General features: G+C 50.3%; 7 protein-coding genes across 7 annotated transcripts; 4 read left to right on the top strand and 3 right to left on the bottom strand.

Annotated features, from left to right (window-relative positions):
• Positions 1-232: 232 nt before the first annotated feature.
• On the top strand, positions 233-703 carry BCR38DRAFT_481812 (uncharacterized protein; the record flags this gene model as incomplete). The annotated part of the gene is made up of 1 exon (XM_040863414.1): positions 233-703. The coding sequence occupies one exon, from the start codon at positions 233-235 to the stop codon at positions 701-703; it is 471 nt and encodes a 156-aa protein (XP_040718618.1).
• Positions 704-2,813: 2,110 nt separating this feature from the next.
• BCR38DRAFT_422769 (uncharacterized protein) lies at positions 2,814-3,650 on the bottom strand. Its single transcript, XM_040859558.1, has 2 exons — positions 3,273-3,650; positions 2,814-3,204 (listed from the first exon to the last, which is right to left on the bottom strand). The coding sequence occupies exons 1-2, from the start codon at positions 3,561-3,563 to the stop codon at positions 3,145-3,147; spliced, it is 351 nt and encodes a 116-aa protein (XP_040718617.1). The 5' UTR covers positions 3,564-3,650; the 3' UTR covers positions 2,814-3,144.
• Positions 3,651-4,937: 1,287 nt separating this feature from the next.
• BCR38DRAFT_298838 (uncharacterized protein) lies at positions 4,938-5,570 on the bottom strand (the record flags this gene model as incomplete). The annotated part of the gene is made up of 1 exon (XM_040854526.1): positions 4,938-5,570. A coding segment is annotated over one exon (633 nt), but the record flags the coding sequence as incomplete, so codon positions are not given.
• Positions 5,571-7,233: 1,663 nt separating this feature from the next.
• BCR38DRAFT_406264 (P-loop containing nucleoside triphosphate hydrolase protein) lies at positions 7,234-8,898 on the top strand (the record flags this gene model as incomplete). Its single annotated transcript, XM_040858032.1, has 2 exons — positions 7,234-7,350; positions 7,432-8,898. 2 exons carry the CDS (start codon positions 7,234-7,236, stop codon positions 8,896-8,898), a joined length of 1,584 nt encoding a protein of 527 aa, XP_040718615.1.
• A 1,665-nt stretch (positions 8,899-10,563) lies between these two features.
• BCR38DRAFT_506908 (uncharacterized protein) lies at positions 10,564-11,869 on the top strand (the record flags this gene model as incomplete). Its single annotated transcript, XM_040864947.1, has 2 exons — positions 10,564-11,184; positions 11,287-11,869. The coding sequence occupies 2 exons, from the start codon at positions 10,564-10,566 to the stop codon at positions 11,833-11,835; spliced, it is 1,170 nt and encodes a 389-aa protein (XP_040718614.1). The 3' UTR covers positions 11,836-11,869.
• Positions 11,870-15,400: 3,531 nt separating this feature from the next.
• BCR38DRAFT_455348 (serine hydrolase FSH) lies at positions 15,401-16,462 on the bottom strand (the record flags this gene model as incomplete). The annotated part of the gene is made up of 4 exons (XM_040861780.1): positions 15,401-15,480; positions 15,566-15,875; positions 15,926-16,354; positions 16,421-16,462. 4 exons carry the CDS (start codon positions 16,460-16,462, stop codon positions 15,401-15,403), a joined length of 861 nt encoding a protein of 286 aa, XP_040718613.1.
• Positions 16,463-17,622: 1,160 nt separating this feature from the next.
• On the top strand, positions 17,623-24,343 carry BCR38DRAFT_422759 (acyl transferase domain-containing protein). The gene is made up of 5 exons (XM_040859557.1): positions 17,623-18,116; positions 18,178-18,356; positions 18,413-18,762; positions 18,818-22,972; positions 23,030-24,343. The coding sequence occupies exons 1-5, from the start codon at positions 17,857-17,859 to the stop codon at positions 24,158-24,160; spliced, it is 6,075 nt and encodes a 2,024-aa protein (XP_040718612.1). The 5' UTR covers positions 17,623-17,856; the 3' UTR covers positions 24,161-24,343.
• The last annotated feature ends 2,063 nt before the right edge of the window (positions 24,344-26,406 follow it).

Below are 26,406 nucleotides of genomic sequence, written 5' to 3'. Positions count from 1 at the left end.
GCAGCGGTAAGACTCGGATCACGATGACGACGGCCCCAGGGACTTGATCTTGTACAACGCTGCCTTTGTGCCCTCTGTGCACACGAATATGGCCTCTGCGTACCTTTTCAAGCGCGCGGGAGTGTGTCTAATATGGAGAAGTCCAAATTGTACTACAATACAGCACCAAATACTCTAGCCCTACTTATGGACCATGAGGAACAGTTGCCCAACAAGGGTCGGATCTTAACCCATGGCCAGCTCTCTGGCCGTTGGAGCTGGAATCAGGCCTATTCTCAAGGTCCCTGCTCCAGCGATCCCGCAAGTCGTAGCCGGCTTCATGGAAGATATCGAGCTCGAGACATCTTCAGAGAGCGACTCCGAGTCTAATACGGACACATACTTCGGACTTCCCAAGGGGACCGCCTCAGAGCTATCCGAAGCTTCTGAAAATTTTACTGTCGAACCAGCCGAATCAGGGAAGTTAGAGGATGATATTTTCGAGTCTGGGGATGAAGACTTGGCGACACAGCAGCCGAGTGTCCAATCCGACGTCATCTCGTCACAGGTCTCTGCCACTACCGATGATCGGGGGGGCCGAGCAGGCCTGGAGCGCCGTCATTTTCATGGGAATGACTCAAGAAAGGTGATTAAAGAGCTCAAGGGCAATGCTATCAGCCGGCATCGCCGGCTCCGTCGCTTGAACCCTCGAGCCCTTGAGTAGCCGGTATTGGCCACTAGGGCTAATGTCGTGGCGCCCCAGAAGATTAAGTGCGAGTACTGCGCATTGGCTAAGGGCACCGAGTAATCTCCTGCTGCTCTCGATATAAACGGTGTAGGACTCTCGAACAGATAACTGTCGACATTTTTGAGTACTACCCAGGCTTTGACCGGCGCAGCCGAGCGCTTAGTGGAACCTGCGCAGTTACCGGAGGCAAAATGGGGTAAACCTTCCGCCGCAACAAGCACGCACTAGCTGCTCTGGCCAACATGCTCGTGGCGGTTGAGACGCAATTTGATTCAATGCTTTCTTATAGCTTGCAATAAGTCTGATAACTTGGTAATATCAAGCGGCTATCGCCAGCCAATCCTGATATGCATAGCGGGAAGGACTCTGTTTCCAGCGACTACCGATGACACTGTGGTCCATGTGGTTTGGCCCGTATTACTATGCAATATGATCCAACGGAATAATGCATGTTCTGTCAGCTTCGAGGGTTGGATTAATTTACCAGTCCGTTAAATACGGTATTACTTATTTTGGCAACTGGAAATAACTTCCTGTTGTGTGCCACAGGATGTGTGGCTGGGTGCAGCGCTCGGGCCAACTGCCCGTAGATTACCCTTCCGTAGCTGCAGGGTCCGATCATCATCATCGCCAATACAGCTCTCTTGTCTGTATCGCCGACACTTGTTCATTTTCACCCAAAAGAACGTCTTAGGCGAAAACCCTTTGTTTCCAAGAGTAGCATAGATGAGCTGTCTCCTCATTCCCTGGGATGGAACGCTTTATCGGAAACTATATTTACACGCCTCTACGCAAAGGCTCAAGGGCACTCTACAAGAACGATGGGTCTTTCCCACACCCGAGGCTTCATCTAATGATTTAACTAAACGTAACAGCTTCGGTAGGACACTACCACGATGATATAGCTCTCTCTTTCCTTCCAGGGTCCCTCGACGAGAATTGCTCGGCATGTCACTCGAGGATAACCGGGAGTTCCCAGTCGCACTATGTCTCACAAACGCGTAGTGGCATGAGCCTAAAATACAAGACTCGGAATTTACAGGCAGATGCAGTTTGAGTTAAACAAAATGATATTGAAGAACGCGGTAATAGGTGTACGCGTTGAAGAAGATATATTCCTGCGCGCCACAGCTGTCACCTATTAGGCCCGTTAGTAGACCAGGTAGCCCTGTAAGTGTCACGGTGAGCACAATTGAAGAGTCAAAACACTCTAATGCACTGTATTGACTTAACGATTCTCGACAAGGAAAGAAAGAGAAACTAAAACAGGCTGGCTCACATCTGAGGATCTTCAATCCCGCCTTCAGATGGCCAGTGCTCCTACGGGTCCACAGCTAGTGGGTTTCGTGGCATCGTGACACCGGCCGTCACAGTAAGAAGAAGAAATAAAAAGAAGCGGAACGGATTAGGAATATACTAACGGAAAGGTTACGTAATTGAATTATTAGAATCTCAAGATAATTTAAGCATTAACCGGATTGATTAGTAAGGTATACTGTTAGGCAACCTTGGTGGGCTTTGCCAAGACCACCAAGGTTACCACGTGACTTATGTCACGACCTGGGTTGCATCGCATTGGTAGAGACCTCGATTAGGTGCTATCGACGAAGATTCTACTCTAAGGAGCGAAGGAAAGAAGATGACAACTTAGGTTTGAGGGAGCGCGACTAAGTCATCCACGCTTGGCGGGGCTCCTACAAGGGTTATGATTGGCTTCCCATCTGACACTGCCATGGCAGGTGTTCCAGCTGTAAGTCACCTGGTTGTAGTGAGTCTGCGAGGGTTGACCTTCACAACTTAGCCCTTCGGGACTAAGTCCAACCTTCGTGCTCCATAGGACTAGATAGAATGTCATGCTTTTACAACCTCACAAATCTTTGACCACCTTTGCGTGTAATATATACTGTCTTGACGACTCTATTCCTAGTTACCTATTTATTAGTCACTCTGTACGTATATAAACCCTTATCGTATGATGCGAATGCATATGATGGGGTCATGTATCATCGTACTTTTCTTTTAGTTTAGCAGCTAGGCTAATAGAGGTTTCGTTACATATCGATCGCTAATACAGGCTACTAAGCTATTGATAGCTTGTTGTTCTTAGACAAATAGATAAATAGAACGGATAAATTATGTACTTAAATAATATCTGCGGTAGTATGGAATTGGTAGCCTGATTTCCAGTAAGGTACACATGAGATACTCTAGTGCCCTTGAGCGGCTTGGATCCCCCACCTGTACTTCCTTTCTTCTCCTTTGTATGTAGCCAGAATGCTAGTACAAGCGCGATCTCACAGGCACTACGTTCATTATAAGTAAAATAACTTGACATAACCATCACCATTTCCCTAATAGATAAACCTCAACTGAATACAATCATCAAGGAAATGTTGCTCTACTCTCCACCATCTCTCTTAACTAGAAATCGGTTTCGGAGAACACTTGAACGAAGTCCCCGGCGTAGAGTTAGAGTGCTGCGAAATGCGGTCAGTCGTTCATCGTTCCACGCTTCTACAACGCCAACGGTCACAACAAAACTCACACTCGCGCAACAAGCTGGTAGAACAGCGCCGGGAATGATTGGGTCGACGGGATTTCCATTGGCGCAATACAGGATAGACGAATCCTCAGATGTCCAAGCGGCGGTGCATGGCGTGCCCGTGTACAAGCCATCTTCCGACGGGTAATAAGCGCCGCAGCATCGCTCTTGCGTCAGGTTATCACTGCGGCCCCAGCACCAGAAGAAGTTGGTGCCGCTCGATTGGGCTTGGGCTGTTGTTGCCATAAGGAGGACGACGGCGGGGAGGAGTAAGACAATGGAACGGAGTGCCATTTTAACGAGTGCGTCTAGGTAGATTTTCGCAATATAATGGGTTTCAGGTTGTGCGATTTTGCGTTACTATAGTGGTGTGCAGTTCGGGATTGGGGAGAGTAAGCTAGTCGTATTATATGCTCGCAGACTGCCCTCAATCGATCGCATCACTGGAGCTGCGATGGTGATACGGTCTAATTATTTCCCCGAGATTTTGGGCTATCCAGGAACCAGTCGTTGGGTTGCATTATGGCCCAATGAAGAAACGGATCATCGCTATCATTTGCGTGGAGTGCATGGCCATGCCTCATTGGTCAATGTGCAATATACCCGTGGTGTAGGCTAAGGCATCTCGGCTGCATCCTGATCTTCGTATCCCCTTGATTGCTGTTCAAGCCATGCCGATCAACTACGTGCCACAACACCAGCTACAGCAAAGACAATCATTATGAACCAGTCGGATGTTTGATACCGAGTTAATCCGCATATAGTGATGTACATAGTAAATACAAAGTCGCAAATATGCAGTTTTGGCAAGAGATGATCGGCATGGATCTAACAACAACCAAGGAAATATACATCTGGTGTCTTTGTTTCAAGTACCTCATGTTCCCCCTGTTGCAGGTACATTAACAGCTGTCTTCCAAAACCCTTCCCAAACTTACAACCAATTATGACGTTGCCTATCGGGTGATAAGCACCTAATATTGTGGTAATTGGAACTGCCAATGCCTGTCTTAGCAGTAAAGCCTTTCCGGCTAAGTTCACGTGACTTGATTGTTCAGCCTGAAAATGTGAAAACCGTCACACGTTCAATGCACTGGTGTTGTTTCGGCGGACGAAACTATCTCGGCCATGGGGGCATTGGCTTTATACAGCATCATTCCCCAACCCATGCGCACAAGTTGAGATCCGACATTTGCTACTGCTGGTCAATCAAGCAAAGCCAAACTACCCCCTCCGGACTCTTGGATATATCCCTTTGTCGGTGTGGGCCGCAAATGTCTACTATGGAATCATGCTTTGGGAAGAACGATGTTCGTAGACAATAAAGCGCCCATTCCAACCTCTATACTCCACATCCAACGCAACATGTGTTGGAAACCCTGGCACCCCGCCTGGCATCAGATTGTCCAGGGTGTATAAAACTGAACCCTAGACCGGAATACTGTAATCGTTGTGGTACAGTGCCTGTAACACCCAAGATACCAGCAGTGCAACGTTCTTACCTCTTGACTCCGCTTATGACTTTGTTATAAGGCCTGTAAAACAAAGGTGATCCAAAGAGTAGATTTCGGGGCATGCACAATCGGATTAAATGTCTTGCAGACCCAGCCGCTATTTCGCGCTGGTGTCGTGCTCCTTGCGAGGAGAGGAAGCCGCGACATTCCAACCTTCTCTTTGCCTAAGGAAATTTTCGACCCTCTCGTGCCTGGTCAAACCTCCTTGCTCCATCTGCCGTCGGTTCATATCCTGATTGATGGCCGCATGCTTCTGATCTCGCATTTCGACAAGGTTCATCGTATTGGTGCTAGCACGCTTCGCCTGGCCCATGCTGCCCACTACGACCAGTGTGCAGAGGACGACGACAAAAAGCTCGTTGGACATGAAGACCGTCTGTTGCTTTTGTTTCGCGCCTTTGTTGCCGTCCCGCTCTTCGTACCAGCGCTCCCAATCCTCCCAGGTGGCGTTCATGGATGGATTTCCCGGCTCCTTGCGCCAGGAACGATAGGCCTTTCGATACATATTCTCATGGGACATTTTAGATCCCCACCCGGCACCATAGAGGTCGTAGGCCCGTCGCTTAACAGGGTCAGAGAGAATCTCGTTGGCGGCAACGACGAGCCGATAGCGCTCGAGGCGCACCGCGTGGGTCAGCGAACCATCGTGGGAAGAGGCGGACTTTTGGTAATGATGTCGATCGGGATGGTATATCTTGACTAATTCGTAGAAACGTGCCTTACTGTAAGGGGCGTGGTTGTGGTGGTCGAAAATCTGGTAGGGTGTTGGGTTGGGATTTGACGGCCAATGGAATCCAGTGGCGGTTATTCTCTCTGAATCATCCAGAACACACCTTTTCCTTGGATTGCCGTGCACTGTGGCATATTTTTGTTGTGTTGAAAACCTGAAGGCGGTCTTCTGAATAGCTTGCCGCCGGTGTCGCACATTGTACTGAGCGGGACATGATGACGTTATCGAGCTTGGAACGAATGCAGGAAGAGCGGAACAAGAGCACGAGGCGACGGTGGATTTCTTCAGGAGCATAATGCAGTCATATAGGGAGTTTGAAGATACAACTGAAACCCTCGAGGAGTGGCTTCATGACGAACCATGGAATTGGGAAAACGGGTGGCAGAAGAGAGACTTCGAGGGTCCGACGGATCGATGTTGTAATAATCACCCAGTCCACCCCACCAAAGAGTCGCGGCAATTTGAGCGAGTTCAAAGCTTCAGAGCCACTTGAGGAAATAGTTCCCCAACAGCATTTAACTGCTTTAAGCTTAGTCCCTGCAATTCAGCCTCATCGCACTTTCCCGGTCACGGCCCGATCGGAATAGCTCCCAGCTGCGCTCCTTCCAAAAGGTTAACTATGGAGACCCTGAGCTACCAATTGAAGTGGCCCGTGTGCTTGCTTAGGAAGAAACACTGCCAGCAATTGACGAGGCACGATTTTCAAAAACCTCCACCACACCGACTCACGATCCCATTGAAAATTCTCTATTCTACCACACCCAGTTGTCCCGACGTCCAAAACGTGCATCTACGACTCCTCTTTTCCACATCAGCACATCTTGAGCTCTATCCTCACCATTTGCGAAACCGCCATAGTGCCGCGACGACGATTTTCTACGGCCTCCTCCCCTCTCTCCCACCCCTCACCTTCGACGAAGCTACCCATTGCGCGGCAGACCCTCCCGAAACACAACCCATCGACTCCGGTGCCCTCGAGTACGAATCGCCTCACCTCGACAAGCATATTCTTCCCGTGTCCCTCGGCCCTCGAAGCTCGGCGAAACGTCGCAGACTTGCTGCCCCCATTGCAACTCCCACACCGCAAGGCAGTCATAACTTCTCAACTACAAAGCACCCGCCGCAACTGAACGTAAGTCTTTTGGCACTTCCCGAAACACATAGTTGGCCCCTCAACCTTCCTCGAAAGTCTTCTTTATTCACCAGAGCCTCACCCCAAAACACTACGTCTGTCTGTCGAATCCTTGCGTGCTTTGGTGTTGGCCTTGGGACTCCGTCGGAGTTCGCACAAGAGCGCTTGCTTAATTTGTTATGCACTTGGACCCATCTAGAATACTACGTATCACCGCATTGTCACCTTGTCAGGGTGAGACTCACTCTCAAATCGCACATGCGAGAGGCCAGACCAAATACGGATGCACTTAAATACCAGATGATGAGCCATTGCATGTATAATCGGCATCCACTCATATACAATTTCAGCACATTCCCCATGTCGTTGACCTGTTTCTCTCCTAGATATTCACCCTTTACTGACACTGATCCTCCGTAGGCCTACCCTCTACAAGCAACGAACCAACGGAACCCCCCCCCCCTCCTGAATTTGACAATCAGACGAAAGCGAGCATATCAATTCATCTCGAGCCTCAACGACACCACCTGCGTGGACAAAGACGCGCCTTGGCTGACCTGATTCCTTTCACATTTACCATATATTACCATGTCCGACTCACTGGCGGAGCAGCTACGGGGCACCACATTAGGCCCCGATACCCCATCGGAAGACTGGAAGAAGAACCTCAACCTCCCCGCCAGAGATGGCCGACACCAAACAGAAGTATGTTCAGAATATTCGAGATGTTGTGCCCACCGTCGTGGTGAAACTCACGGTTTCGAGTGCTAATGCTCTTCCCCTCAGGATGTCACAAACACGAAAGGTTTCGAGTGGGAGGATTTCTCAATTAAGCGAGACCTAATGATGGGCATTTTCGAAGCTGGCTACGAGAAACCATCCCCCATCCAAGAAGAAGCCATCCCGGTCGCCCTCACAGGGCGCGATATTCTCGCAAGAGCCAAGAACGGCACCGGCAAGACGGCCGCCTTCGTTGTTCCCGCCCTCGAACGCATTAACCCCAAAGTCTCCAAGATTCAATGTCTGATCCTCGTGCCTACGCGAGAGCTCGCCATGCAAACATCGCAGGTCTGCAAGACACTTGGAAAACATCTTGGAATTAACGTCATGGTTACAACTGGTGGCACTGGTCTTAGGGATGATATTGTTCGGTTGCAGGATCCTGTCCACATAGTGGTGGGCACTCCCGGACGTATTCTCGATTTGGCCGGGAAGAATGTTGCCGACCTGAGCGAATGCCCCATGTTCATCATGGACGAGGCTGATAAACTTTTGTCCATCGAATTTACGCCCGTCATCGAACAATTGCTGCAATTCCATCCCAAGGATCGCCAAGTGATGCTCTTCTCAGCCACCTTCCCCATGTCAGTCAAGGAGTTCTCCGACAAGAACATGAATGGGCCCTATGAGATCAATCTCATGGATGAGCTCACGCTTCGTGGCATTACCCAGTACTACGCGTTCGTCGAAGAGAAGCAGAAGGTTCACTGTTTGAACACGCTCTTCTCCAAGCTACAGATCAATCAGTCCATCATCTTCTGCAACTCTACCAACCGTGTGGAGTTGTTGGCCAAGAAAATCACTGAGCTTGGCTACTCATGCTTCTACAGTCATGCCAAGATGGCGCAACACGCCCGCAATCGTGTCTTCCATGACTTCCGCAACGGCGTGTGCCGCAACCTGGTGTGCTCGGATCTCCTCACCCGTGGTATTGACATTCAAGCAGTGAATGTGGTTATCAATTTCGACTTCCCCAAGAACGCCGAGACATACCTACACCGCATTGGACGATCTGGTCGGTATGGTCACCTTGGTCTTGCCATTAACTTGATCAACTGGGATGATCGATTCAATCTGTACAATATCGAGCGCGATTTGGGCACGGAAATCCAACCTATTCCTCCTACCATTGACAAGAGTCTATACGTTTACGACAACCCGGAGAATATTCCCCGACCTATCAATACGCTTCCCGCAACTCGCCAGTCGTCGTCAGGCAATAATAATCAGCGGTCCCAACAGGAGCAGTCTCGACGTCAGCCAGAAGGACCATCATCAAGCAGCGCGCCACAAGAACAAGTCGACTTCCGTGGCCAAGGTACGCGGGGAGCGCAGAATGACGGTCAGCCCCGTCAGTACCAAGGGGGCCGTGGTCGTGGTAATCAGGGCGGTGGCCGCGGCGGCTACAGGGGACGCGGCGGCTACAACTACGGTCGAGGCGGTAACCGCGGACAAAGTTCGCAGCCCGCCTAAATCCGAGACAACTTTTAAGACCAACCACTCGACTCCTCCCTCTCTCCCTCTCCCGAGTGGTTGAAGCGCGCACGCTCCTTTCATTTAACCTGTAAATAGTTATGTTGGAATTCGGCTTGGTGATTTGTATCATACCCATCATGACGGCCGCATTGGTTCTTTGGGTGGCCTTCCTTCCTCCCACTCTACGCGTTGGTAACCATCATGAACACGACGGCTCTCGACACGCATTCGGAAGACTGAGGACATGAGATGAGGATTAGTGTTGGAACCGGATAAACGGTCCAAAAGGTGTTATTGGCGTTCTCGTTCTGAAAGAGAGGCGCGGGCCCGAGGCAAGGATCTAATTCTGGCTCTTGGTGGATATTGGACCTTTCCAAGCTTTATCGCGGAAATGGCCTCAATGGCGAACATGGGCGAGACATCTGCGTCAAGGCTCGAACGGACGATCTTTATTGGAGACTTGGTCCCATACGGCACGACGGACGTGGGACGATCGGCAGGGCAATCCACCATGGTCTACTGAGGCGTTTGTGTGAAACAGATCAAGGCCGTACGCTGCCCAGCGAGGCGGCAGTGGCTGTCGAGTTTGCATTGGCTGCAAATTCAAGAATCCACACTTCCCTCAACACAATCACACCATATGCCCATATCCCCACATTTGCATACACGTCGCATTCGGGCAAACGGCTAGCGACGCAGAAGACTTGCACATACGACAGAATTTCTACTGGGCTCCACCACAGCGGACCCCATGAGAAATTGGCAAGTCTTTATCATATGGACAACATCGGCAACAGACCGGGAACACTCACATGCTCACCTTTTCTGCATCATTCAGCGATTTAATGTCACGGCATGTCGGTGACATGAGATTCAAAATAGCTGCACGGAAGAGCGGGAGATGATGTGTTTGCACTATGGTCTCAACAAAACAATCAGAAAATCAGAACAAAAAAATTGAGGGAGACGCTGGTGGGCTTGATGACTTCCAGATCAGTCGGCTCGTTGAAGTAGCGCAACTGATAAGTTAGATAGTTCTCTGAGTATATTGTGGCACAATAGATGTCATTTCTCTTTCAACCTCATCTCATCGCTGTCATTCACAACATTGATGCCTGACTTATCCCTAGTACAAGTTCTACATACGATCGTTGTTTCAGTGGTCGAAGTTAATCCATTCCAATGAGCTTCCGTTAGGTAATACTCAACTGGCTCGATGTATAGCTCTCTGCAATCTTCCCCTTGGTATCAGATAACTATCAGGGGTTTCAACACTAGAACTAGCCCTAAAGCCAGCAATAACTTGGGAGCCAAATAGGTACAACAGCGTACGGAAACATAGTCTGCAATCAAGAGTGGACAAGGATATTGCAGTACAATGAATATCCAATAACACCCTTGTATTGTCTGTGAACGTTCGCGTACACTCTCATTGTCTAATCAGGGCACTATAAGAAGAACATTATAACAAACACGAGGGGAGTCTAAGGTGCCGATTATATTCGATGTGGTAGGGGTATAATTAGATAGTATTGCAATTTGTTTCTCTCTGCGTCCATCCAATCTGTACTGAGCCACGCATCTTGTATCCATTTTCAACAATTTCCAACAAAAGAGCCAGCCATAAGTGCATCGAATTTCAGACGAGGATAAGTAACGACTATGGACATCCTTTACCGACTGAGCAGCACATTCTACTGGGGCATGTTGCTTGCTGGCATAGCGGGTGTCAATATCGAGTACCAAATATCACTCGTCACGCCTGTCGTTACTACAATTGTCACAATTTGGATTCCCAGATTAATTTTCAACGCCATTCCAACCGCCTTAAGCTGGGTTAGGTTGTTTCTTTCAAGCAGCGTTTTGGCGTGCGTAGAATCTGGCGCCATCCCAACGCTGCTCTGGCTTTGGGAGATCGTGGCGACCTCAGCTCTTACCACATTCCTAAGGCTCACGTCCATCTGCTTGCTGTCAGCAGCCCACCCCCTCCTACTGAAACCCTTCAGTAGATTTTTCCAACGGTGGTTGAATATTGTGGAGATGTATGTTGATTCCAAGTCAAAAAGCCTCATGGCGGGCCTCTTCCAAATTCACGTCCCAGCTAATGCCGACTTTGACGAGTTTGCCCCGGTACTTCCTAGATGGCTTACGAACACGATAATCTATGCCACCCAGATGGCGATCGACTTCGCTGTTGTGCTGCTCATACGCTTACCAGGACCATACGAGTACTTGCAGGCCGTCACGACTCCGTTCCTCTTCTTGCCTGACTTCGAATGCACGGTAAGTGACAAGCCATCCGAAGCCCATAAATACTTGTGCGACTACAACACCCACGTCATAGCCTGGGTCTGGCATTACCTCCCCATGCTGGTCTTCCTGCAGATTCTGACGGCCTGCTCGATGTACATGGGTGTTTTCGGATGTTACGAGCGGGCGCAGCGTGCCAGGCAACAGGATGACCCGGATATTCCCGAAGCGGAGAGACTCGAGGCCCTAGCCATGAACGGACGGGGATTAACCGTCTGTCTGCTGTACTACACGGCGTATCAGATCGGGTTTGTACCCCTCACAGACCTCCACACGATGCGGATGGCCGACCAAGAGTGCGCCAGGACCAGTTACCCTGGCGCCCGTTTGGAGGCCTCGATTCAGTGGTATGCCCACGGGATGTTGTCGGCAGTTTTGATGATGAACATCCAATGGCTTGTCCGGATTCTGTGCAGAGAGGGAACCAAGATGTTGTGTTATTATTCAGAGCCTTTTGAGTTCGATATGAGGCCCCTGATTGGAGAGGAGCCGTTGCCAACTAGGCATGTGGAGGATTTTGCCATGATGGAACATGATCTGGCCTTTGATGATAAGTTTCATTATGTTACCGTGACCAATTTGCTATACGGTACTTATGGTCCTATCCCTCTGGAGATGATCTGATGCGTCTGTCTGCAAGCTATGAGAACGGGCACGGGTAAGCGTTGCTTTCTGGATAGCCAAAGTGAATAGATTTCAAGAGTTATGCGTTTCGTCGCTAATCGCTTTATTGTGAAAGAATTACTGCATTTTGTTCATCCTCATCCCACGCCAGCCACCCAGGCTTGGTTGGAGATGGTATTCTGAACAACTGTAGTTGAAACTTACGTTCGAAAACGCCTAGTAATCCCACAGTTACGAACTCCGTGAAACATCGACGCTTCATTGGATTGACTTGCACCTTGGTTGAGGGACAGACATGGATCAAATACAGGTCAATTTGACGATGCCGATATTCGGGTAAGATTTATGATCCACATCTTACGGAACTTCCCCAGAGATGAGGTGCAATCGGTTATAACTGAGGATAGGACTGAAGACTTTAATAGTAACCTTTGGCTTGTATGAAGTTGGAATCCCTCACGTTGCACCCTGTTTTACCAGTGGCTACTCTCTACTAGAATATGATAGATAACTAAACGTGCGTGTAAACATACGATGGCGATTATGGAGTTTTGACTGACTTGGTCCATAATGTCGTTCTTTGGTATTAATACTGCTAAATAGCCATGTGGATCAGCTGGTGGTCTGTTCAGATGAAACTCAAGACTGTGAACAGTTACTTCGAGCCGTAGTATCAGCCATCAGGCACGAGCTACCGCGGTGAATATAGATACACCAGTGACGGGTCTTTGAATATATGGCTCATGGAAGACGAAAGGTCATGCGGACGATTTGGCCATACGGAAAGCTCTGAAGACCTGTCACTGTGCATCGAAGGAGCTATCTGACATTGTTGAGAGTAGAAATGGTGAGGGTGGCAGTCAACGTAATGCAACCTAATTGGCCAGCGTACTTGAGGTATACATTCTTCTAGCCTTCGATGGTACAAATGGAGAACACCTCAAAAGAAATTTGTGGTTCATGCTGAACTCTATTAGCTCGATCGCCCTCAAATTTTCCACTTTGGCCAAACCAATCACTCTTCGATTTGAAAACCAAAAAGGCCGTTAAGTCCAAGGGTGACGATATCTTAGCGCATAAGCATTTGTGGCTACATATCTGCTAGGTTTCAGAGAGGACACAGGGTTTACCACTACAGCAAGCGACAAGCCGCAAGCCTGAAGGTGGTAATATCATGGATGAAGCCTGACATGGGAACACTTTGCTTTGGCGCATTGGCGAGACTTGACACGTAGAGCATTAATAATCTTGCAGGATCGACATTAGAAACCTAGGTAATGAATGAGACTATTGCCACCACAATTATGGCATCCATGATCTATTTTTGGCTTCGGGCGACGATAAATCTTCTTCTCCATTCTGCTTGGTCAATACATGGGACCTAACGCAATGAACCGCTAGAATCCGACGAGAAGGTCATTGGCACCCCACACGAAGCCCTACGGAAGTTCGACATTGAGCCCGAATAGGGTCTTGGCGAAACAGTGACGATCCAGGGAGAGCGGACCGGGGGTGGTGCCGTCCCAATGTACATAATACCCGTCTCTAGTTGACAGCTTGGAGGAAAGACCAACGGCGTTCAGCGACGCAGCGTAGATGGGACGACGCCGACTTGGCTTGTCTGAGCATAGCAGCCCCGGCCAATCAAATCAGATTTTTGAAATAGGCAAGAAACCCGTTGGCCGGGACAAGAACCTAATGCTTGTCTCATCTCGACTCATGCACCGCTGGACCTGTGAGGGAGACGGCCGATGAGGGTCATATGAGGAGATTGTGGCGAACGGGTATTGTATGCCACAAGGTGCTGAACATATTGTTAAGGAGAACAAGCCGCCCGGAATTCTGCAAGCGATTGGCCAAGATAAGATCCCTTGTGACATACATGGAGACGCGTTGCAATTATACTTCGTTCCTGCTGTGGCGGCAAGTTGAAGTCCATCTCTGAATAGTTAAGGGCAGTTTTTACTTGCCAACTGGCATGGCTCTACCGACTTGGTGGTTGCTAACGCCTCCCGGGATTCCCTGATTCTGCACTGCATAGAGTTCACTTACTTTTCACAGGGATCTCGCGCATACAAACACGACAGGAGAAAGCTTTCTAATTGGCTCAGTTGCCGCAATTGAGTTAGCACCTATGCCAAGTAGTGGTAATCGTAGACGGAAGCACGACAAAGTCTAGAACAGGATTTTAGCCAGTGCCACCAGGTTGCGCAGGTTGCGGGGCAAAATAAGCAGGCTCGAAAGTCAACCCATAGGTAGTCAGCAAGTCGACCTTCCACAATCTACAATGGCCGGTCGGCGCGGTATGTGAGCTCGTACGTCCGTCGTGGACATGGCGGCCTGTTCTAGCGACATTGAGCTTGCCGAGGGATTTGAGCCGGTCCGGCAATCGTCACAATGACGAAAAGAAGAGATGATGTGCTGATGTTCAGGTCGGCCGAGATAAAACATGTCTCGGAGCAATTACTCTATACCCGACCCGAAGATGCTATTGGCGAGACTGAACGCCGTTCTGAAGCCGGCAACGAAACGCAAGAGGGGCAGACGACTCGCAAAGAGATTTTCGAAAGACGTAATCGAGATGTTGAGGCTCTGCCATAATTCGTTGCTCGTCGACGAGCGTTTGGAATGCTTCGAGATGCTTCTCGTGTAAACTTGGAGGATACGCGTGTCTGCCATTGGTGGTGTAGGTGTACTTCGTACTTCGTCCGAAAGCTTGCCACGCGGCAGTTCATCGTGCGGACTTCCGGCTGGGTTACAGGCGATGACTCAGCATATCCGAATATCTGGCGAATCAAGTCATGAGTGTGTTTGGCGTATCCAGGATGAGAACGCTCACTCGAGCGCTTCCAGCTGGTCAAGGAATTGCCGACTTTGGTATAGCTTGTCGTAGTGAAATGCCCAATCGCGCCGGTTCGCTCTGTTTAGACTCGAGGCTGTAATGAAATCATACAGTTCCAATATTCTATGGGAAGTACTATGGAGACTTCCCAAGTTTCAATATGACTGGCTGCCTCTGCAATTGCTTCACTCAGCCTTGGAAGCGGAGGGTAGACAGCTCCTTAATCAGATAGTCAAGTTATTCCGTCTACTGCATAGAGTACCGTGCTATTTCCATGTTAACCTACCCGTGGCACGCAGTTTATTCTACGCTCCACTTGTCACTGTTGCTCAAACGGAGAGGTGTTCGCGATTGGAACCACTAGCTCAATAGGGCCTAGACAATTGCCCTACTAACCCCATTAAGCGAGATATTTGCAGATCAATTTTTGCATGTTGGCTGTAGCCGACGAAACATTTTGAACAAACTTCTGCAGTAATATTTACTCATCTACTCTACGACACATCACATCACCACAAATTATCCAGCAACTCTTGGTCCGCAAATGATGAAGTGAGACAGATGAGCCCAGATGAAGAGTGGCAAGACAGGTCCCGAAAATCATTACTCTCGTACTTATTAAGTCTCTACTTGGTAATACCCCAATTCGCACTAACACCACATTGTACATCACATGATGCGTGAACAAAATCCCTGTCACCAAGCTCGCCGGGTCCATCCTTCTTAGCCACCGAAGCCACCGAGTCCATCTCCGTGTCTTATCCACCTTCCGGCACCGCGTTTTTGGGAACTAGTAAGACTGTCTATCGAGCAAAAACCACACCCACGGCCGCGATTAGTCCGATTTTGTCGACTTTTCCGAGTCGCTGAATTCGGTGAAGTCGGTACAAGGCGTGTCCGTGCCAGCTGTTGATTTCTTATTGATCGTAACAATGGTGTCGTGGAGAAGTTCTCCCAGCTGCTTGACGTTCTCCGAATCGCGCGGCACCAAGTGACCCAGCCCGTGGTCATACAATCCGGCCGCATCCTGGTTGCAGACATTGTACAACGCTACCGACGAGTAAACCAAGGGGTCGTTTGAGCCAAAGACATGATAGGTCGGAATGTCAATGACGGTTCCCACTTCGTCCGCCAACTGAGATGCCACACCCTCGCCATTGGGCACCAACGGCGGCGCGCCCGAAAAGAAAATAGCGAACTACCCCATTGTTAGACTTACAATGTCTTCAGCCCATCTTGATAACTTGCCTTGATGCGACGGGGAATACCCTTCTCTTCCCAGTTCTTGTTCTCCTGGTATAGCAGAGACGCCGCAAGCATGGCGCCTTCTGAGTACCCGATCAACGCATCAATTTCCGGGTCTTCGTCAATGGCCTGCGAGACGCAGTTTATCGCAGTCGTGAGGCGATCCGGGGGGAAACCGGACAAGTCGTTGTCCTTGAAGAGTCGCAAAGTGGCCTCAGGTGTCAGTCCGCGAGGAAGATGGCGCACCCTGCGAAGAGTCTCGAAAGCATCACCCTCTTTTGCGTCTAAGAACCGGTATAAAGGGCGGGCTCCGAAATAATGTTCCCACCCAATGGGAGGATCGACTTCATGCTCGCCTTGGGTGAAGGTAAATGTTGCTAGCCCCCGCTCTTCCATGTACTTGGCGAAGGGTCCGAGCTGGACACTGAAGTTCTACCACCACCACCCGTAGTTAGTCTCTCCCCGTGCACAACTAGAACGAGATGGTCGTTTTCTTACCTTGGCGCTTCCATAGGCGCCGGGCAAGCAAAGGAATCTCATGATGTTGAATTGTGGTGTTGAATTTAGCAAGTTGATATTGATGTGGCTGTTAATGTTGTTGTGGATGATGTTGTTGATACTGGTTCGTTGTTGTATCCCGTCGCTCATATATCAGTCAACTCGTTCGATGGAATGGGCTGTACCTTCCCTTTTCTTCAAAGAGTCGTAGGAAGATTACGCCTCCGGAATCGCAAGAAGGCTCTATTTGTTCTTAAGACAATTCTTGGCATACTACGCGTCCCAACTACGGCCGCGGGCAACGCACGGGGTAGGGGTTGTATTAGAGTTCATCGGTTCACCGAGAACTCTATCGCCGGCCAGATTGGGATCGTCACAGCTGGGCTGACACACCATTTGACAGGATTGGCGTTGCCGAAGAAGGGTAGTTCCTTGCCCTGTACGCTCTTGACGCCAATGTTCCGGGCACATGCCACTTTGTTGTTTCAAGTTGGCTTAGTACTATTGTCTTTTCACTCTACGTTCTACGCGACAGACATGCTGCAGCCCTCGGGCCGTGAGAGAGGACAAGGCCCCCACGTTCGGAAAGCGTATTGGGGTATGTAGTGGAAAGGTGTCTAACGAGCATGGCCCCAGGAATGCACAGGGAATCGTCCGATTCCGTTGGGCACTTTGGAGGCCGGGAAGAAGCTCGACATGCCGTCGGCCCTGGGCTAACTACGTAATCAATGTCGAGAGCTCACGTACCCATTGTGAGCTGTAACCAGCCAAGCGGAGCCGACCACCGATGGGGAAAACTGACCATTCCAAGACATTCATATAAAACTCCAAGTAGGGAATTATACATCACTAATTCTCAGCGCAAGGTTGGCAGTGTACATACGTCTTTGGCCTCCAATTTCAGAAGTTCAAGAAGTTTTCAACAACTCCACCTCTCCAGGCCAAATCGTTACCCTCGTTTCTTCAACCATGGCTTCCGGCGACGAGCTGATGCCTATTGCCATCGTCGGCATGTCATGCCGCCTTCCCGGGGACGCATCCACTCCCGGCGACTTCTGGAAGTTGCTCACAAAGGGCCGTAGTTGCTGGTCCAAGATACCCAAAGAGCGCTTCAACCAAGACGCGTACAATCACCCCAACCCTGAGAAGAAGGGCACCCTCAATTCCCAAGGGGGTTACTTCTTATCTCAGGACCTTGAGATGTTCGACGCTGGCTTCTTCGACATGACAAAGAAGGAAGCCGAGACTATGGGTAGGATGTCCCAAATGTCGTATTCATAGCCTGCTTGACTGACCGCAAATGTCTCACAGACCCCACACAACGTCTGCTTCTAGAGTGTTCATTTGAAGCGCTTGAAAATGCCGGCATCCCAAAGGAAACTATAGCTGGCCAGAAGGTTGGTGTCTTTATTGGTGGGCCGGACAATGAACACCGGATGGGCAACTTGCGCGATCTGGACGACGTGCCGGCGTTCGATCCGACGGGAGCTCAAGGTGCATTTTTGGCGGGCCGCATTTCTTATTATTTTAATCTGAGGGGCCCAACCTTCACCGTCGACTCGGCATGTTCGTCCAGTATGCAAGCGTTGCATCTAGCTGTCCAGAGTATTCGATCAGGCGAATCGGAGCAAGCCATTGTTGGGGCCTCACACATCATCACCCAACCGGATGTCTGGGTGTCCATGGCTAAGTTGAGGTTGGTTGATATGAGACTTTATCGTTCGTGAAAGACACCTGGTCAACTAACAACATCGAAGGTTATTCGCCGAGTCGGGAAAGACATATGCATTCGATCACCGCGCGAAATCTGGTTATGCTAGAGGTGAAGGCGTTGGTTGTCTGATTCTCAAGCCACTGGCCCAAGCCGTGGCGGATAATGATCATATTCGCGCAGTTATTGCGCATACAGGAATCAGTCACAATGGAAGAACAGTTGGTAGGTTGTATTTACTCGATGCTGCTTTCAAGATGAATACTGATCGACCCTGCCAGGCATCGTGGCGCCAAGTTCTGAGGAGCAGGAACGGTTGGTGCGCACTGTACTGGAACAGGCCAATATCGATGCGAAAGACATTGGTTTCTTCGAGGCACACGGCACTGGCACCAAAGTCGGGGATCCCATTGAGGCCACAGCCATTTACAACGCCTTAGGGAAAAGTTTGACTGCTCGCGACCCCCTGCACATGGGATCGGTGAAGTCCAACATCGGACATCTCGAGAACGCTAGCGGTATTGTATCGGTAATCAAGGCGGCATTGATGCTCGAGAGAGGTTTTATTGTTCCCAATGCCGACTTCGAGAGCGAGAACAAGGCCATCCCACTGGCTTCGTGGAATATGAGAGTGAGTTCGTCAAATTTCCATATCGATGATTGACAATACTGATGCAAAAATGCAGATCCCGCGAGTGCAGAGGCCATGGCCGGCAAGCAAGAAGTATGTCTGTGTTAACAACTTCGGTTACAGCGGGTCGAATGGTCACGCAGTTCTGGAGCCGGCTCCTTCGCAAAATTCAATTGACTTCTTTAACGCTGAGAAGGATCAAGATCGCATCATGGCCAAGCGATTGTTTGTCATCAGTGCACACGACGAAGCGGCAGTGAGAAAGAGCATGGAGAAACTGGGCATCTTCTTGGAGCAGCATGCCGAGCTGTATCAAACCACTATGCCTCGTAATCTGTCGTACACGCTATGTCAGCGCAGGTCGCACATGCCGTGGCGTGTGGCGCTCGTTGCCAACATGTGCAGCTCCCTCGCCCTGGCACTGAATAGCCACGACGCCGTGCCAAGACGAGCACCTGTCAAGCCTCCCAAGGTCGCTTTCATCTTTACTGGTCAAGGTGCTCAGTGGTTCGGCATGGGGCGCGAGCTGCTCAGCTCACACCCGGTCTTCGCCTCAGCCATCCAAAAGGCAAATGACCATCTTCTGTCCATCGGCTCTGATTTCTCTTTGCTGGAGGAGCTTCTTCGAGATGAGAAGGAAACTCGTGTCGGCATGGCTCATATTAGTCAGCCGATTTGCAGTGCCGTCCAGATCGCCTTGGTCGACTTGCTGCGGTCATGGAACATCAAGCCAGATGCCGTTACTGGGCACTCCAGTGGCGAGATTGGTGCAGCGTACGCTGCGGGAGCGTTGACCCTTGAGGGTGCAATGTCGGCCGCGTATCATCGAGGCCAAGCCATCATCACACTCAAGAAGAGGCATTCTGGTCTTAAGGGTGCTATGATGGCGGTCGGTGCTGGTGCGGATTCGCTGCAACCCTTTTTCAAGACGCTGCAGGCTCCGTTTGAAGCTGTGGCTGCTTGTGAGAATTCCCCGTCGTCGACCACTGTTTCGGGCGACGCTGAGGCTATTGACCAATTGGCTACCGTTTTCAAGGGCAAGGATATCTTCAACCGAAAGCTCTTCGTCGATGTGGCTTACCATAGCCCCCACATGAAACTGATTGCTGAGCCGTACTACAACGATATCGCCGACATACGCCTGTGCAGCACGGATAATGACGTTGAGTTTTTCTCGTCACTGCGCGGCCGCAAGATCACCTTGGATGAGCTAGGACCGCAATACTGGGTTGAGAATCTGACTCACCCGGTCCGCTTCGCCACGGCTCTCCAGGTGATGTGCAGGGAGGCCGAGCTAGATGTTCTAGTTGAGATCGGGCCCCATGCTGCTCTCAAGGGCCCTATTATGCAGACTTTGAAGACGATGGGTCTGGCTGCCGCCAAGATGCCCACCTACATGTCTACACTCGTCCGAGGCCGCGATGCGACCGAGACGTGTCTGGAGCTCGCAGGTCAGTTGTTTACTCGCGGCTATGAGGGTATGGATTTTTTCAACATGAATCACAAGCGCCAAGAGACGGAGACGCCCGAGGTCATTCCCATTTTGTACTCATACCCCTGGTCGCGCCAGCGCTGCTGGTATGAGAGTCGCATCACGCGTCAACATCGTCTGAAGCCATTTGCCCGTCATGATCTCCTCGGCACTTTGGCCGACTGGAGCAGCGATCTCGAACCAACTTGGCGTAACATTTTGAGACTCGAAGATATCCCGTGGCTGCGCGATTACACTGCCCATGGCCAAATGGTGTTCCCTGTGTCCGCTTTCGTGTCCATGGTCATCGAGGCTGCTAGTCAGCGTGCCAACATGAAGGGACTCGAGGCTTCCAGCTTGAACATCTGCGATGTCGTCGTTCGGGAACAACTCTTCTTGGCAGAAGATGAAGCTGTGGAAATGATGTTGCACATGCGACCTTGCACTGAAAATGGCACCAGCGGTGATGAATTTCACATCGTTAGCTATGAGGCCAAGCGTGGATGGTTGGAGCACTGCCGCGGCTTCGTTGACATTAAAGTCGCCGTCGGCAATGAGACGAGCCTTCGGTCCAAAGCTCGATTTCATGCTGCCATCCGGCCTGATGCTTCGTCTGGCGCTGATTTTTATCTGAATATGCACTCCGCGGGAGCGGCCTTCCCGCGAGGTTTCTGGGGGATTACCAGTATTTATCCAGATGCTCAGGGTGCCAGCGCTCAAGGCACCTGCCAGGACACTTCCATTGACATGCCCATGAACTATGAGACTCCATATCTGGTACATCCTGCCATATTGGACTCAATGGTCCAGTTGGCTGAGTCCGACTTGGGCATCGCCGGATTTGGTGTTCCCCAACTGCCGTCTGCCATCAAGCAACTCCAAATCCACCTGAACAACAGCTTCAAAAAGAGACCTGGATCGAAATTCTTTGTCCAGTCTACCAAGGACTCTAAATCTGGCTCATTCTTGGTGGAATTGTTCTCAACTCTTGAGACCGATATCCCGTCTATTTCGATGTTGGGACTTGAGCTCTCCACTCTAAGGGTGGCTGCGACTCAGGCTATCGACCCCAGAGAGCTGTGCTTCAAGGTGCAATGGGAGAAGACTGCGGAGCGACAGGTCAATGGTGTCAATCCGGAGCACATGAAGATGTACGGCGAACGCGTGGTCATTGTCGCCGATCGAGCCCCGAATGATATGCTCGTGAGTGCTTTGTCCAAGGCTATCGAGTACCACACTGGCATCAATCCGACCGTCTGTAGCTTGCAGAAGATTCAGGACTTTAGTGGCTTTTTTGTGGTTCTATCGGAACTTGATTGCCCTTTCCTTGCATCCATCAACAAGCTCGACTTTGCGCAGATGCAGAAGTTGTTGACTCAGGCTGCTGGTACACTGTGGGTGACTCGTGGTGCTTCAAAGACACCTAGCAATCCTGATGGCAACATGGTCTTGGGCATGCTCCGTACCATCCGATCTGAGCTTGGCCGTCCGGCTGCCACTCTTGATTTGGATCCGGTCAGTGATCTTGACGAGGGAGCACAAGCAGAGCTGATCGAAGATGCATTCCGTCGTGCCGTTCTGTCTAATAACTCTGAGGCGGAAGTTGAGTTCGCCGAGCAGGATGGCAACTTGGTCGTACCCCGCCTTGTCCCCGACGAAGATATTAATCTTCGCGTTCATCGCGAGTTTGGTCCATCTGCACCTTACCTCCAAAACTTCCGACAGCCTGGACGCAAATTGGAGCTTACGACCGAGACCAAGGGATCATTGGATGCGCTGTATTTCGAAGATGCCCCAGCACGTGAGACCTTAGGAGACAACGAGGTTGAGATGGAGGTTGTGGCCAGTTGTTTGAGTCGAGACGATGTCGCGGCAATCATGCATGATAGTATGATTCCAGCCCCTCTCGCGCGTTCTTGCAGCGGTATCGTCACTCGTATCGGTCGCAAAGTCGCTAATATCAAAGTGCGTGATCGCGTCTGCGCCTTGGCTGAGGGACCACTTGGTACCCATGCTTGCGCCCGCGACGCGACCACCATTCAGATTCCTGGAGGTTTAAGCTTCGAGGCTGCAGCTTTGATCCCGTCCGCTTTCTGCGCAGCGTTCTATTCGCTCGCTGAAGTAGCGCGAGTCCGCGAGGGAGAGCGAGTCTTGGTGCAGCTCACTGGCGACGCCGGTCTTGCTGCTGTCCATGTTGCCCAGTGCCTCGGCGCCGAGACCTTCGTCGCGGTCAATAGTAATGAGAAACGAGATATCGTCATCAAGTCGTGCGGCCTATCTCCTGATCATGTCTCTGACGTGTCGAGTATGTACTTCGGTCATGAGATGCAAGACGCTACTCAGGGATACGGCATGGATATCGTCTTCACCTCAACCAGCACATCCACTTGGACCACCACTGAAAAGGCCAAGATATGGGAATGCGTTGCTCCCTTTGGACGTGTCGTCCAAGTCCGCAGCGGTTCGGATGCTAAGAAGGACAAAGAGAGTGCCCGACCGAATCTTGCTGAGAATGCTAGCTTTGTGTCTGTCAACATGGCGAGCATGGCTGCTGCGAGACCGCAAGTAGTGGCCAACATTTTGCACGATGTCATGGAGAGGTTTGCTCAGGGCGGTTTCCGCCCTTTGAAGAATTTGACGATACTGTCAGTGGCAGATCTGCGGCAGGGAATTCAGATTGTTCAGGATGAGGATTTGAGCCCTGTGGTCATTATCCCGCAGAACGGGGAGCAAGTTAAGGTATTTGACTATTCATCTGCTATTGCTCCGCATTCATGTTTAACTAACATTTGTTAGGTGTCGCACCCTGCCAGCAGCTGCAGCCTCAACCCTGACGGTACTCATGTCATCGTCGGTGGTACCGGTGGGTTGGGTCGCAGCATGGCCCGCTGGATGATTCAGCACGGCGCGCGGTACATCGTTCTCCTCTCACGCGGTGGTGGTCAGGACACGAAGGTGCAACAACTGATAAATGACACGCGAGACCAGGCTACCATTGTTGTCCACGCCTGCGACATTTCAAATGAGGATCATGTCCGCCAGCTTGTCAGTGACTGCGCAAAGACTCTTCCCCCCATCTGTGGTGTGGTGAATGGCGCGATGGCCCTCCACGATGGACTTTTCGAAGAGATGACGTATGAGTCGTATACTTCCGCTATCCGTGCCAAAGTGGCTGGGACTTGGAATGTGCACCATGCCCTGCGAACCGCCAATTTACCCCTCGATTATTTCGTCCTACTTTCATCCGCGGCTGGTGTTCTGGGAAGTCGAGGCCAAGCTGCGTACGCCGCCGCCAACACCTTCCTCGATGCTTTTGCACAGTATCGCCAACGCCAGGGTCTTCCAGGTGTGTCGATTGACCTCACTGCTGTCACGGGCGCGGGATATATTGCTGAGAACGCGGACCGCTCTGCCGACATTTTTAAGAATTTTGGCGGCGAAACTCTCTCCGAGGAAGAGGTACTTGGGCTGTTGGCTGTTGCCATGAGCAATACCTGTCCGCCCCAGATTCTCACTGGGCTTAAGCTCGTGCCCGACGCCAATGGTAACCTCCCTTACTACAACGTGGACCCACGCTTTACCCACCTGAAAGCGGACGCATTGGCGGCTATCAAAGCTGCTGGCCTTGCCTCCGGAGCGCCCATCTCCTATGGTACCGTGTTCCGTGCGGCTGCCAACGATACCGAAGCGGCTGAGGCAGCATCACAGGGCGTGCTGCACAAGTTGGCTGAAGTGTTATCTGTGGAATTGGCAGATGTGGATGCGGAGAGGAGTATGGCTAGTTACGGGCTGGACAGTTTGACGGCGATTGAGATTAGGAATTGGATCACGCGCGAAATGAGGGCCAATTTGCAAATTTTGGAACTATTGACCAGCGGATGTGTGAGGGAGTTGGCGGGTTTGATTGTGAGTAGAGCTCGGGGGTGAGAACTAGCATAATGCGGATGTGACAATCCAGTTGGGATTTTTGATTGAAGATAGATCGGTAAAGTATGTGTAGTCGGGTTGTACGAAGCTGGTGTTATCTAATTTGCATTTTGGGAAGATTGATGGGTCAGAATTTACATAGGCTTTCGTTTGATAGTAATTGGAAATAAATATTATGTTCGGCCATTGCGACTAACGTAGTCCACGGTTCATTGCGCACACGCTCCAAATGACCTTGGCAGACCTTATACAACAACGTATAAGTTAATTCAACCACAACGCCTATCATCAATTGAAACTACTCAGAATCGTTATCTTCAGACGTCTCTACATCATTTCCACAAGTGCGCGCATTATGTCCGGGCTCGCCGCAGATTCTACAGCGCCGTACACGCGCAATTCGCCGCCTCGTACGACCACCAATTTGACGAAATTCGTCATGTAACTGCCCATCAACCTCTCGTTGAGACTGTAGGTCCTGTCCAGCTTGTATACGAAGTGACCCTCCACTCTGTAGCTGTTTTTTCTTCGCACGGCGACGTCGACTTAAGGTCTCATTTGCCTTTCGAAGTCATTCGACCTCGCCTTCTAAAAGGGCAAGCCGATGCATAACCTTCGTTGTACCTCGCGCAATCTGATCTATTCCAGCAAAAATTGACGTTAGTGAGCTATTTTGATGTCGTACAATCCTATTTTTCACATAATCGGTCGAGTGATGGCTTTCGTGACCGTCGAGGATCAATAGGCGATGAGTACCTTTCGTACGAGACTTGGTGTGATGATCGAAGTGTTTTATCCAATCTTCGCCTCTCTCGTTCGTATTCCAGCCATTTTTAGTAACTGCGATAACCCAATCAGGCGGTAATGGGCTGTTTTCGTACCATGACGAGAGGTGGGTTTTGCCGGCGAAAATGATGTACGGAGGGAGGGCATAACCGGACGACCCAACGCCTTGAATAACTGTAACCCATTCCCGATTTCCTTGCTGGGCTGCTCTAGGCCTTCCGCGCCGATCAGAAGTCGTCACGACCATTTCGTTTCGTACGAGATTTGGCCCATCACAAAACCGGTCTCGTCGAAGTTGTAGATATCCTCCTCCTGGATCGCGTATTTCGCAATTGTATTCCGTACCAGGTCAAACCACGCGCGATACGCGTCGGGGTCTTCGCAGAGGACTCTCTGATAGTAGATCCTTCGATTTAAACGCGTCCGGAGGTCTGGTTGTCGTCTTACGAAGCTCGAGGCCCAGTTGACGCCGACGCGTCCCGCGTCACGACTTCGAAGTAATCGGTTGGCCATATTTTTAACACCACTCAATCGGGGAGGAAATGCTCGCGAATCTAGGTCGGTTATATGTCGTACGATTGCCTCTTCTTCGGAAGGAGTCAACTTTTGCGTTGGCGATCGCGTAATCGCTCGAGCGGTTTTACCGTCGCGTCGATACGCAAGGGTTCTAAAAGGTACGTTATAGATCTGACCAGCGCGACGTACACTTAATTTTGGATCAGATTGAAGCGCATGTAATGCTAGAATCATATCACTTTCATTCCAAGAACCAACCATAGTTATGTGGTGAAAAACCGCAGGTCAAAGTGGTAGCGTACGAAAATCTGCCGAAGTGTGCAATTGGACCGTGGACTACGTTATATAATTTGATGTATTTAAATAATCGATACATAGCACAAGCAGTACCAGAATCGAGTATATCCACTTGGGTAAATTTCCTCCCGTTCGCCAGTCGTCTTCCTGTGAATTGAATATTCATGCTTCCTTCTTCCATCCAGCACACGTGATTTGGGCCAGCCAAATCTCTCGGAAGAGTATCCCAGTCATTATGCGTATGAGAAGATATGGGTTCTCTGGGAGTATCTCACTGGACGTGTTGCAAATTGCGGACTTGGAACCGAAAAAAATACACAGCAAAGAAAGGGAGAAGAAGTCTGAAAGGTCTTGCGTCTCCAGAGAGCAGAGGCATCTTCATTACTTGCAACGCCAGGTAATAGTTTGATACACAACACTGTCGATGATATGACATGTGGTCAAAAATCCCTGTCTTAATCTGAGTAATGGTTCATTGGGGAAACGAATGTGGATTTGTTGGCTATGGCGCACTACATCGAATTCTCGAGATGCAACTGGTGACCGAATAGGGGCTACGTAGAGATGGCTTTTCACTCGAATCGTCTTTGGTTCAATGATGATGATCAGACTTATCGCTGTCTTGGGGGTGTATCTCTCGGCCAAAG

Source organism: Pseudomassariella vexata (assembly GCF_002105095.1).
Source record: "Pseudomassariella vexata strain CBS 129021 chromosome Unknown BCR38scaffold_3, whole genome shotgun sequence".
Lineage (NCBI taxonomy): Eukaryota > Fungi > Ascomycota > Sordariomycetes > Amphisphaeriales > Pseudomassariaceae > Pseudomassariella > Pseudomassariella vexata.
The sequence above is the reverse complement of the archived record's forward strand: the minus strand, read 5'-3'. Positions and strand labels throughout refer to the sequence as shown.

What these genes read in the sequence shown, in the direction of transcription:
- BCR38DRAFT_422769 (XM_040859558.1), bottom strand. Translation starts at nt 3,563, where the DNA reads ATGGCACTCCGTTCCATTGTCTTACTCCTCCCCGCCGTCGTCCTCCTT. An exon ending in TACCAGCTTGTTGCGCGAGT is followed by an intron (nt 3,205 to 3,272) that starts GTGAGTTTTGTT and finishes CGCATTTCGCAG; the next exon opens with CACTCTAACTCTACGCCGGG.
- BCR38DRAFT_422759 (XM_040859557.1), top strand. Translation starts at nt 17,857, where the DNA reads ATGGGCAACTTGCGCGATCTGGACGACGTGCCGGCGTTCGATCCGACG. An exon ending in GTGTCCATGGCTAAGTTGAG is followed by an intron (nt 18,117 to 18,177) that starts GTTGGTTGATAT and finishes ACAACATCGAAG; the next exon opens with GTTATTCGCCGAGTCGGGAA. An exon ending in TGGCTTCGTGGAATATGAGA is followed by an intron (nt 18,763 to 18,817) that starts GTGAGTTCGTCA and finishes GCAAAAATGCAG; the next exon opens with ATCCCGCGAGTGCAGAGGCC.